The sequence below is a fragment of the Bos javanicus genome, chromosome 16 (assembly GCF_032452875.1).
Source record: "Bos javanicus breed banteng chromosome 16, ARS-OSU_banteng_1.0, whole genome shotgun sequence".
In the NCBI taxonomy this organism is placed as follows: Eukaryota; Metazoa; Chordata; class Mammalia; order Artiodactyla; family Bovidae; genus Bos; species Bos javanicus.
The window spans coordinates 69,883,816-69,896,488 of NC_083883.1; the positions used below are offsets into that span (position 1 = coordinate 69,883,816).

At 42.6% G+C, this 12,673-nt stretch overlaps 1 protein-coding gene across 2 annotated transcripts in view; it reads left to right on the forward strand.

Moving 5' to 3' along the window:
- Positions 1–12,673, forward strand: part of PTPN14 (protein tyrosine phosphatase non-receptor type 14) — a 196,204-nt gene that overhangs the window by 125,233 nt on the left and 58,298 nt on the right. For both annotated transcript variants that reach the window (XM_061383514.1, XM_061383515.1), the window contains exons 4-5: positions 10,117–10,214; positions 12,532–12,599. In XM_061383514.1, coding sequence (XP_061239498.1) covers positions 10,117–10,214; positions 12,532–12,599 — 166 coding nt within the window. The remainder of the gene's footprint in view (positions 1–10,116; positions 10,215–12,531; positions 12,600–12,673) is intronic.

A 12,673-nucleotide genomic window follows, 5' to 3' on the forward strand; every position in this document is an offset into this window, starting at 1 on the left:
AGAGAAGGGGAAGGCATATGTGGCCCTCTGATAGTAGCACTGCATGTGCATAGATCGATAGGCAAACAGAGTGCTTTTACTGACGTGTTCTTAACTATGAAAGAGCATTTTCTTTCTGTCCCAGATCTCCTTGGGCACTGGGCGTAAAAGAGGTCAATCTGTGGATGGTATGTGCTGATCAGACAGCTTCAAGTGTTATTAATACCTTAATTGAGTGAAGTCTATGTAACTTTTAATGATCCAAATAGGGAAGTATCTTTACTCCATGCAAGGCAGTAAAGACTGTATGTAACACTGATGATGAACTCCTGTTTACTCTTTGAAAAACATGTTGCGTTTAGAAATAAATGCATTTAAGAGACTAGTCTGCACCTGCTTCTGGGTATAGCCTCTCCTTTTAGGTAGGAGCCTGTAATCCGAGAACCCAGTCTCTAGATTTTACTTTTTTACTTCAGTGCATCTTTCAAGGTTGTCAATGAGTAGTTAGAATGCATAGCTCAGTCTCTTTTTCCTTCCTTCTGCCTCCGGGGGAGGAACGTGAAATATCCCAGAGGCTACTGCTGGGAGAAAACACAGATCTGAGTGATCCACGGGCCAAACTGTGAAACATGTCGTGTAATGTTTTCACAGAACAGCTTCTATGTCAGTGTTTGTCTCATTCGCTCTGGCATAGATGCTCTAACAGGGGCGGGAGGGCAGCGTGGTTATTGAAAAGCCTGGGATCATGAAAATCACCCGGCAGTGGTGTTTGTATTTTCATTTCTCTCTCTCTTTTTAATGTGGCTGTGCTGCACGGCTTGCAGGATCTTAGTTCCCCAGTCATGGATTGAACCCAGCAGTGAAAACTTCGAGTCCTAACCACTGGACTACCACGGAATTTCCTGTACTTTTATTTCTACAATACTTTTCGACTTCAGTGAAATTGATGGCTTGCCTACAATGGCTGGGAATCCGATCCCACTCTCCTCACCTTGTGGATGCCGTGCAGAAATGGATCTCCAAGCTCTGGTCTGTGTCGTCCTGCCTTTAAGGAGCAGTATTACCTTGGACCAGTCCTTCTCCTCCCTTAAGGGAGTTTCCTTCTTTAGAAACGAAAGACCTGGATTTGAGTTGTTGAAATCCTTCCCTTAGATTGCTTAGGCAAACTCATGCTGCCACAGTGTATGACCTCCAGCTGTCTGTGGCTTTCAAAACCAAAGCCTCACTCCTCACCACCTTCCATGTCCACCGTGTCCACTGCCGTCTTCTCTGGGGCTCAGACTAACAGCAACAGTGCCTACTTGGGTGCTGCACGTCTCACGGCAGAGGGAGGCAGAACAGGGAGCCAGACACGGGCTTGGAAGGCTTCTGCTTGGAATCCACACGTGCCATTTCCTCCTCCATGTCACTGACCCCAGAGCTAATCGCAGAGTTAATTTGGTAGGTGGCTGTGCCCCCTGGGAGGGGCAGCCCCGTGGTGCATTTCGGCAGACATTCAGAACAGTGACACTGACCTTTCGCCCTCCCGCCTCCATCATCCTGTGATTTCGGCCCAGGGTCTTGCCCTCGTGGGTAGAAGCCCAACAAAAATCACATCTTAATTTTATTTATTTTTTAGTTTTTGGTAGCATAGCACGTGGGATCTTAGTTCCCTGACCTGGGATCGAACCTGAGCCCTCTGCATTGAAAGGCAGAGTCTTAACCACTGGACCGCCAGGGAAGTCCCCCCCAAGTCACATTGTAAAGCTTTCAGATTTTCATGTCTATCCTGTGTTTAAGACATTTCTGCTGAACTGGACTTGGAAAGAATATTTCGTTTGTGAGAGGGGTGGGAGGAGTACTTGAAAAGCACCACGTACTCTGCCTCCGAGTTCTCCCGCCTTATCTGTGATTCTGTGGCAGTACAGTCCATCCTTTCCAGGCCAACACATGGAATTTCTCAATTTGAGAAGTATTAATAGACCTGCAAGTAAAATAGGCTTGCACAAGTGCTTAGATAGAGTCCTCATATGTGAATTAAAATGAGAGATGAAAGATCTTAGCAGTACATCTGTAAACATTGAGGATAATGTTATGGGGTTTTCAAAGAGTCCTTCGATACCACTGGCAGAAGTACTGAATGCCTTGTTGATTTAACTCACTGTAAAGGCACCCCACTCCAGTACTTTTGCCTAGAAAATCCCATGGACAGAGGAGCTTGGTAGGCTGCAGTCCATGGGATCCATAGAGTCGGACTTGACTGAGCGACTTCACTTTCACTTTTCACTTTCATGCATTGGAGAAGGAAATGGCAACCCACTCCAGTGTTCTTGCCTAGAAAATCCCATGGACAGAGGAGCCTGGTAGGCTGCAGTCCATGGGGTCGCTAGAGTCGGACACGACTGAAGTGACTTAGCAGCAGCAGCAGGGTTTTTTTTTTTAACTTTCTTTTCATAATATTAGGGAGAGAAGGGAACATGGAAAAGTCACTTATTTTCTTGAGTTTGTATAGAAAATATCCTGATGCTGGGAAAGACTGAAGGCAAAAGGAGAAGCAGATGGCAGAGGATGAGATGATTAGATAACATCACTGATTCAATGGACATGAATTTGAGCAAACTCTGGGAGATACTGAAGGTCAGAGGATCCTGGCATGCTACAGTTCTTGGGGTTGCAAAGAGTTGGACATGACTTAGTGATTGAACAAAAACAAATTCAAGACAGATGAAACCTCTAGGGATAGATTCTTAGTGACTTCTAGTTTCCAAGTGTGATGTTTAATAGCACCAATTACCAGGAAGCCTTTGTTACTTTACCCAGAGAAACCTGCATTCAATCCACAAATTACTGTTCTCTTGAGATTCAAAACAAAAAACTTTGAAAATAGAAATGTTACCCTTATTCAACAAGTACAATTATGTCCACTGTTTTTTAGAGAGAAAGCAAAATCTTCACCTAAAACCATTCATTGGACCTCAGCAGTCAGATGGACTATTTCCAGGTCTTTGAATATAAAAATTATTTAAAAGTTTTCCTTGTGGGCCTGGGTTTTCAAAGAGGATCCCTTTGGAAAGTTGGCAAATACTTACTTTCCTGGCACAAAGATTGGTTTTTTTCTTTTCCCCCTCCACCCAAAGCTATGACAGGGTGGAGTGGAGTATACTTCCATGAAATTGCATGTTTCCAAAATAGGATTCACTGTTACATTTGACTTCTGTTAGAATTGAATCTCTAATCAAAAATAAGCAAAAACCAAACACTCTAGAAATAGAATTTCAGCTCATATTCTCTAATTTGGTCTTCATATAGGATAGAATTATTATATTTTATAAAAGTGCCTTTTGAGCAGAAATGTAGCAAACAATCAATTAACAAAGTGGTTCAGATTCCATTCCCGTGTCTGTGATCTCATGTAGTAATATCCACAATCTCAAATGGCTGTTGTACCATATCATTAACGCTATTCAGATTCTCTTGTAGTCTGGATGGCTTCCAGGAAAGAGCACTGCATTCTTCAGCTCCTCGGTTTAGTTTCCCAGTATTAGACTACATTTAACCTAAAGGACCAGGAAAAATCCTGGTGTTCCCTGCTAGTGGATTGGGATTCGCTGTTGCCTAGCATTGCATGGATCTGTAATAGAACCTGCTCACATGTTTTATAGAAGTGATAATTGTAGCTGAAAGTTGGGATCAGCAAGGTCAAAAAAATCATGACTATTGTTTAGCTGGATCCTGTGGATTGTATTTCCCCAAGGTCTCAGCTGATCATTCTTGCCTCCAGGTGATGGGCAAAAGCCTTCTAGCTGTGGTAGCTAATGCTAGGATAATACCTTTTACAATGCTTTTACTCACTGGTTCTTAAGCATTAAAACCCTTAATAGTGCACTAGAAAGAGAAGCCGTGACAGCAGAGGCCTGAGAGATGATGAGCATCCTTGCAGGGCAGAGACTGCCTTAGACTTCTCCAGGAACTCTTCAGCTTCTAGCCGAGTTGGATGTACAAGGACATGCTGAATGACTATGTGTTAATATCCATGTGGGGAGTAGAAAATGAGTCGAAACCACTTGAGCTAGGATGGTTTCATGCATATAGAAGAATTTCAAACACTATGAATAGGAGGAGTAGGCAAGCTTTACTCTCCCGTCCCACCTTGAAATTGTGTCTTCTGGCTTGTTTGGGTTTGGGGTTTTGTGCATGTTGTTCTTATGAGATTCCCATTGTAGCTTTCTTCAATAAGCATTAACATTCCTTCCTATCCTGAGAGTCTGTTCTTGAGGTTTTGGGATGTTTTGTTTATTTGTTTTTAATATCCTATAACTCTTGATGAAAGTGAAAGAGGAGAGTGAAAAAGAACTAAGATCATGGCATCACTTCATGGCAAATAGATGGGGAAACAGTGTCAGATTTTATTTTGGGGGGCTCCAAAATCACTGCAGGTAGTGATTGCAGCCATGAAATTAAAAGATGCTTACTCCTTGGAAGGAAAGTTGTGACCAACCTAAATAGTAAATTGAAAAGCAGAGATATTACCTTGCCAACAAAGGTCCGTCTAGTCAAGGCTATGGTTTTTCCAGTGGTCCTGTATGGATGTGAGAGTTGGACTGTGAAGAAAGCTGAGCAATGAAGAATTGATGGTTTTGAACTGTGATGTTGGAGAAGACTCTTGAGAGTCCCTTGGACTGCAAGGAGATCCAACCAGTCCATCTTAAAGGAGATCAGTCCTGGGTGTTCTTTGGAAGGACTGATTCTGAAGTTGAAACTCCAGTACTTTGGCCACCTCATGTGAAGAGTTGACTCATTTGAAAAGACCCTGATTCTGGGAAAGATTGAGGGCAGGAGGAGAAGGGGATGACAGAGGATGAGATGGCTGGATGGCATCACTAACTTGATGGACATGAGTTTAAGTGAACTTAAGGCCTGGCATGCTGCAATTCATGGGGTCGCAAAAAGTTGGACACGACTGAGTGACTGAACTGAACTGAACTGAACTTTTCTGAAAAAAGCCACAGGTGGAGGGTTCTCTGGTCATAAGCTGAAGTTAACACTTTTCCTTATCCCTCTTTTCTTATTCCCCTAGTTTTAAAAGTGTGGTCTTCTGATTCTAAGTGACTCTTCTTTAAAGATCTATCTGCTTTCACAGTGAATTCTTGCCACTTGAAAGATCTTTGATGCCTAAGGACCCCCTTGTTTGCCTGGGTTTCCATAGGAAGGTGTTCTGTCTGAGAACCAGCTAGGTTATAAGTGTAAAAGATCTTCCATGAAAGTGTTAGTCCCTCAGTCATGTCCAACTCTCTATATCCCCTTGGACTATAGCCCACCAGGTTCCTCTGTCCATGGAATTCTCCAGGCAACGAGAGTGGAGTGGATTGTCGTTTCCTTCTCCAGGAGATATTCCCAACCCGGGGATCGAACCTGGGTCTCCCACATTGCAGGTAGATTCTTTACCATCTGAGCCACCAGGGAAGACCCACCAGTTTCTAAGCATAAAAGATCTTCAGTGAAAATCTCCCAAGCAATTCCTTAAGTCTTTTGAAGGAGAAGTTACCTTACATGAATGAGTAGACCTTTTACTGTTTCCTGGAAAACTGGCCCAGAAGCACAAGAGAGGTGCCAGAGAAAAATCAAGAACCAGTCTGGGGACAGGGAAACAGCGAGGCAGAGAGATACTGAGGAGAAACCTTGAAGGAAGGGTGGAGGACACCAGAGAAAACATGGACTGTAGCTTTGCATGAGAAGAAAGCTCCTGATGCCTGTGTTTCTCTCCTAGCTTTCTTCCAGGAGATGAACTAATAGTGTACATCAGTAGATTATGGTTTTAGGCATGACTCTGTTATTTAAGTAAGGGCTGTAAAGCCCTGAGCTTTGCTTGTATTGATACTTAATGAGGGTGCATGCTCCTTGAAGCAAAGCTGCCAGTGTAAAGCATTTTTGTTGGGGCTCTTGAATGAAACCATGGAACCTGTGACCCTTGGCACTTGCCATGTGCAGGCTGGCCATCCCTCCCCTTGGAACAGGAGACATGCAGGCAAACAGCAGGCGTGTGGATCCCAGGAATGTATGAGACTGCCCTTCTGTGATGGTAACTCTCCTTGGGTGAAACGTCTGAAAAATATGCCTGAGCTTGGGGACTTGACCTGAGTGAACAGGGAGGAAAAATGGAAGCTAGAAGGTAACGTGTAACATATTTTAACTCTGCAGCGATTCAGGTTTCTTAGGTCTTCAGTACTTTGATCTGCTCTCATGCTGTTTCTTTTTTAATTCGTGTACAGTTATTGCTTCAAAATATTTTCATTTACTCCGATTCTCTCCTATGAAGAGTAAGCAGGTGGGTCATGGCTTCCCCTTTTCCCGCCATCGTATGTTATTTCCAGAAACTCCGTCAACAAAGAAACACACACGCACACGCACACGCACTCGTGCGCGCACACACACACACACACACGTGAGGGCGGTAGCTTCAACTTTACAGGCTTTTTAAAAGCGTCCTATCTAGTATTTGCTCCAAATTGTGCACACTCAGAAGCAGCAGACTGCCACTTGATTACCAGGAAAAGACTTTCAATCACAAGTTTTTTGATGTAACCTCTGTTCCTATTTGTTGAGATTTTGACTCCACGATGCCTTTAACCAGCTAAGAATACAATGAGTAGGTGAGGGCAAGGCTGTGTCCTCTGAACTCAGAGTAGTGAGTGGACACAAAGAGTTTTTCTACATATACCAGGGACTTGTCTCTGAAAATCAGCAAAGATACTTGTTATGTACATTAATTGAGTTCAGTTCAGTCACTCATTCGTGTCTGACTCTTTGTGACCCCATGAACTGCAGCACGCCAGGCCTCCCTGTCCATCACCAACTCCTGGAGTTTACTCAAACTCATGTCCATTGAGTCAGTGATGCCATCCAACCATCTCTTCCTCTGTCATCCCCTTCTCCTCCAGCCTTCAGTCTTTCCCAGCATCAGGGTCTTTTCCAGTGAGTCAGTTCTTCTCATCAGGTGGCCAAAGTATTGGAGTTTCAGCTTCAGCATCAGTTCTTCCAGTGAATATTCAGGACTGATTTCCTTTAGGATGGACTGGTTGGATCTCCTTGCAGTCCAAGGGACTCTCTAGAGTCTTCTCCAACACCACAGTTCAAAAGCATCAATTCTTCGGCGCTAAGCTTTCTTCATAGTCCAATTCTCACATCCATACATGACCACTGGAAAAACCATAGCTTTGACTAGATGGACCTTTGTTGGCAAAGTAATGTCTCTGCTTTTTAATATGCTGTCTAGGTTGATCATAACTCTTCTTCCAAGGAGCAAGCATCTTTTAATTTCATGGCTGCAGTCACCATCTGCAGTGAAAATGGAGCCCCCCAAAATAAAGTCTGTCACTGTTTTCACTGTTTCTCCATCCATTTGCCATGAAGTGATGGGACCAGAAACCATGATCTTAGTTTTCTCAATGTTGAGTTTTAAGTCAACTTTTTCATTCTCTTCTTTCACTTTCATCAAGAGGCTCTTTAGTTCTTCTCTTTCTGCCATAAGGGTGGTGTCATCTGCATGTCTGAGGTTATTGATATTTCTCCTGGCAATCTTGATTCCAGCTTGTGCTTCATCCAGCCCAGCGTTTCTCATGATGTCCTCTGCACATAAGTTAAAGAAGCAGAGTGACAATATGCAGCCTCGATGTACAGCCTTAGTTGATTTAGTCAGCTGATTTTGACAGGAAGTCAAATTACTGACTCACTAGTGGACCCCCTGAGAGGTAGGGACAATAGGGGAAGGTTGGTAAAAGGGTACAAACATTTAGACAGAAGACGAATAAGAGCTGAGGAACTAATGTATAGCGTGGCTGTGGCTGATAACACTGCACTGTATGTGTGCTCAGTCGTGTCCAACTCTACGACCCCACAGACTGTAGCCCGCCAGGCTCCTCTGTCCATGGGATTCTCCTGGCAAGAATACTGGAGTGGTCACCTTTTACTCCTCCAGGGGATCTTCCTGACTCAGAATTCAAACCCACATCTCCTGTATCTTCTGCACTGGCAGTCAGATTCATTACCACCGTGTCACCTGGGAAGCCCTGCTACACTGTATAACTTTATATAATTTTATTGAAATTTGCTAAGAGAATAAAACAATTTTTAACCAAGAAAAAGTAAGAATAAATTATATATATAACATATATATATATATATATGCTTCTGCTGCTAAGTCGCTTCAGTCGTGTCCGACTCTGTGCGACCCCATAGATGGCAGCCCACCAGGCTCCCCCGTCCCTGGGATTCTCCAGGCAAGAACACTGGAGTGGGTTGCCATTTCCTTCTCCAGTGCATGAAAGTGAAAAGTGAAAGTGAACTCACTCAGTCGTGTCCGACTCTTAGCGACCCCATGGACTGCAGCCTACCAGGCTCCTCCGTCCATGGGATTTTCCAGGCAAGAGTACTGGAGTGGGGTGCCATCGCCTTCTCATAATGGACCTTGTAAAATGATTATGAATATTTTAGGTGAAAGATAAAATGATGGTAGGAAAAATAGGTGGCTTTTCTAATAGATATTAAGTTTGACTAGAAAAAATTTTTAGATAACTCAGTGTTGGTCTTTCTAATTTTAATTAAAGGTTTTCCCACCAGAGACTTCCCTAGTGACTCAGATAGTGAAGAGTCTGCCTACAGTGTGGGAGACCTGGGTTCGATCCCTGGGTCAAGAAGATCCCCTGGAGAAGGGAACGGCAACCGACTCCTGTATGCTTGCCTGGAAAATCCCGTGGGCAGAGAAGCCTGGTGGGCCCCAATCCATGGTGTTGCAAAGAGTCGGACATGACTGAGCAACTCACACGCACTTTCCCACCAGAGGCTGCCATGGCTGTCTTTACCCTGTCCTGTAGACTCAAGAGGAAAGAAGTAGAGAACTGTTCCGTAGAGAGAACTGGATTCTTCTTCTCAAATAGGTGCTAGGTTGACATGATGGCTTCCCTAGTGGCTCAGACAGTAAAGAATCCGCCTGCCAGTGCAGGAGACCTGAGTTTGATCCCTGGGTTGGGAAGATCCCCTGGAGAAAGGAATGGCTACCCACTCCAGTATTCTTGCCTGGAGAACCCCATGGACCGAGGAACTGGTGGGCTACAGTGCATGGAGTTACAAAGAGTCAGGCATGACTGCATGATTAACAGTACTACTGGCATGTAATGATGTCCATGATATCAAGGCAGAGACAGCAATAATTTGCTCTCAGGGCTGATTGCCTCTCTCCAAGACAGCGGGGCTTTGGGTCACTCCTAAGTTCCCTTGATTGACATGCTGAAGTTTTGAAGACATTACAGAGTTGTGGTTATCAGGAGCGAAGAAGTTGTTAGCATTTGCCAAGAATTAATGCCTAAAAAGTGTGACTGTTCTAGAGGTAGCTTGTTTTAAGAGTATATTCAAAGGAAGTGGAGTCCTGGGATGTAAAGGTTTGGGGTAAGGAGATTTCTAAACGCTTAGGTAATTCTAATTATGATTTTATTGGCAAGAAAACAACAGCACTCTGTTAGCTTCTGAGAACAGTGGTCTGGTCTGAGGTTGATGTTGTATATGGGCACATTCTGTCTGTCTGCACTTTGCTGCTTTGAGGATGTACTTTGGGTTGGAAGGCTCAGTGTCACATTCGATTAGATTTTTGTGAGTCGCAGATGTGGAGGGTGAGCCTGACTGAAAAGCTTTATACTGTCCGTTAGCAGAATTCTAAATGATTTGCCTGTTTGTCTTCTACCCTCTGTAACCTTGGGATTTAAAAAAACAGTGTGTTTCCATAATTTTTTTCAGGAATGCACACTGTTGCATGGCTTTGGCAGCTGTGTGTTGTGGGTGTCCAGGTGTGCAAGAGTGCTCCCGTCCTCAGTCTCTTGTTATGAAGAGCTGGTCCTTATCAGTAGCTCATCCTGCCGGCCTGCCATGAAATGATGTGATGAGAGCACTTTCGAACTCAGAGCGAAGGGGACATGGCACCTGCCACATCAAACAAAGACAAACACAGGCAGAGGTCACTTTCCATCTTTTATAGACCTGACCTTTATCGACATCACCTGTGTATCCTGCTGTGTACACAAGGCGTCATATCTAGAGGCATTCATGGCGTGGGAATATATTCCAAGTATGTGTTTTTAAGGTTATTTCTTCTTCTGTTTCCATGAATAGATATCAGTATTACCTGCAAGTCAAAAAAGACGTGCTTGAAGGGCGGTTGCGGTGTTCGCTGGAACAGGTGATTCGGCTGGCGGGCTTAGCTGTGCAAGGTAAGAGTGGGGACCGGTGTTTGACAATCCATCTGGTCTTAAATGCTGGCACCGCTACCCTCTCAGAGGGAAAAGCTAAATTTACTTAAATGATCCCTTTGTAGCTCTTTTTGCATTTTGAGCTATCTTACATTAAAAGTGCAGAGGTAGTGACTTTTGGTGGCAGGATGGTGGATTCCTCAAAGCTGTTTGCAAATTGCTCAAGCTTGTATAATTTTAGTTTTATTTGAAGAAATAGCAGTTTTCATCCTGCCTCTAATTAAAGCTCCATTGCAGGGTTTGTAGACCATTTTCTTAGAATTTTTCCACTGCCCAATGTGGTCATATTTTGTGGCTTGATGTTACGACTCTGTGACTTTCACATCAGTTTCAAGTGTGAGAGCCTAAGACATTATAGTGTACTTTATTCTGACAGGTAAAGAGAGAAATTTAAACTGCAGTGTAGTAATGTGAGATAGCTAATGTGTGTCAGAGTCAATTTATCCTTCAACCTACCCTACTTACACTGATCTAGATCAATCAGACAGCTGTTTTTTTCTTTTTAATCTGTAAATTTTTACACCTATTTGTGTAGCACACTGTGTAATCTTTTACATATATTTATACACTGTTCTTTATTGACTGGTAGCTTCATTGTCTTTAGTCATGTTAAAAACAAGAAGATAAAAAGACAAGTTTCTTTTTAAAAAGAAACATGTTTCCCTTGCAGTAGCTACTTTGCTTAAAATCAGATACCATCCAAATGTAGGCCTGCCAGCTGCAGAGTCCTTGCTGTGTGGATTGTTGTTTTAGAAACTGTGAACTGAACTTCTCATCCCAAACTCTGCACTGAAGTTAAACTTGGACTTTAAATGCCTGAAGTGGCAGCCTTTCCCTGATAACTTTCATTCCTGGGATGTTAATGGGTTAGCAGTTTTAGTTGGCCATATGATACTTAGTAGTTAGCTTCTCCCTGTGGATTGGAAGTCTGCAAAATATGTTGTATCTCATCTGTTCACCTAAAGACTGGAAAAGGAAGGAGCAATGCCCAGACTGTATATGAGGACCATCAGTGGTTATAATTGAAAAATCAAACAGTGGAGAAGATACCCTTAATGGGGAGATGAATGGAAAGATCTGGTGGGTCCCTCATCTTCCAATTGGGTCTTTCTCCTTTAAGTGCTTCCTTTTCTTCTTCTTTTTTTTAACTCTCTTTTTTCCCCTCTCACTCTTCAATCACTGGGCTCATTACAAGCATCCTGGATATTGGAGGACCTCAGTGATCGCTTTCAGGCTAAAGGAAGTTGGTGAACTTACTCTAGGATCCTTTTACTTGGATCCTTGAAGTTTGCTATTCAATCTGATGAAATCCTCTAGCTATAATATTTGTAGAATATTTTTTCTGAGAACCTTCATTGGGAGTTAGAAAGTCACATCAACGGAGATATAAGCTGTGACAAAGTATGATAACAGATGACTGACCTTGGAAATAGGCAGTGCTCTTGGTCTTTGGTATTTCCAAATGCCTCACCTTGTAATTACTTGTAGGAATTTACGCATATTTGTAGGTGAAACCCTGCCTTCTTGGTAACGTCTTCACCCTGGCCTTCTGTGTGGATCCGCTTATTTTTGTTACCTTAAAGATGTCTGGATCCATTTCTACCTGATAGTGAACATTTAACATGAAATGTAAATATCATACTGTTTTGATTTTTTTTATTGTTGTTGAGAGCAAGTAGGATAAGATGCAAGACATTTATTGATTTATGATAGAGGTTCTCTGTATTCATTTTATGTGTGTTCAGACTTACAATTGTGAGATAAAAACAGGACAAAACAGAATTCGGGGCATCTTGTAACACATGGAGTTGTTTAGGAGGTGTAAAAATTTGCAGCGCTGCTTGCCAAGGGTGATTTACAGTGGGAATTTCCAGCTGCAAATATATGAAGAGATGCAGATGGGTTTGGCTCTTCAGTTCTCAAAATTAACCTTGTGTTAAAAAGTCCCCTTGGCAGATAGTCTTAAGATCTGTGTTGGCACATATTTCATAAAAGATAAATATAGGTTTGTTTTAAATTCTTAAAATAGATTAGGAATCACTTTCAAATGTCTCTATTCTTGCTAGAGAATTATGTTGCAGTGGTTGCATGCTGATATTTACATTATTGCTATGTAAAAGTGGTAGTAATAGCAAACCCATCTTGGCGTTGTTTGTATTTAATAATAGTGCAGAAATAGGATGAGGTGAGAAGAGTAAATATAGTAATAAGTTTACCCTATTTTATCCCATCTTTAATGTCATATAATAAAGACTACCCTCCCCCCTTTTCTTTTCAGCTGATTTTGGAGATTATAATCAGTTTGATTCTCAAGATTTCCTCAGAGAATATGTACTGTTTCCTATGGTAAGTGTATCTTCCTTTTTCTTAATTCATGTTCTATCTTCTTTTGATACTTAATTCTTTCCTTCCAAGATCTC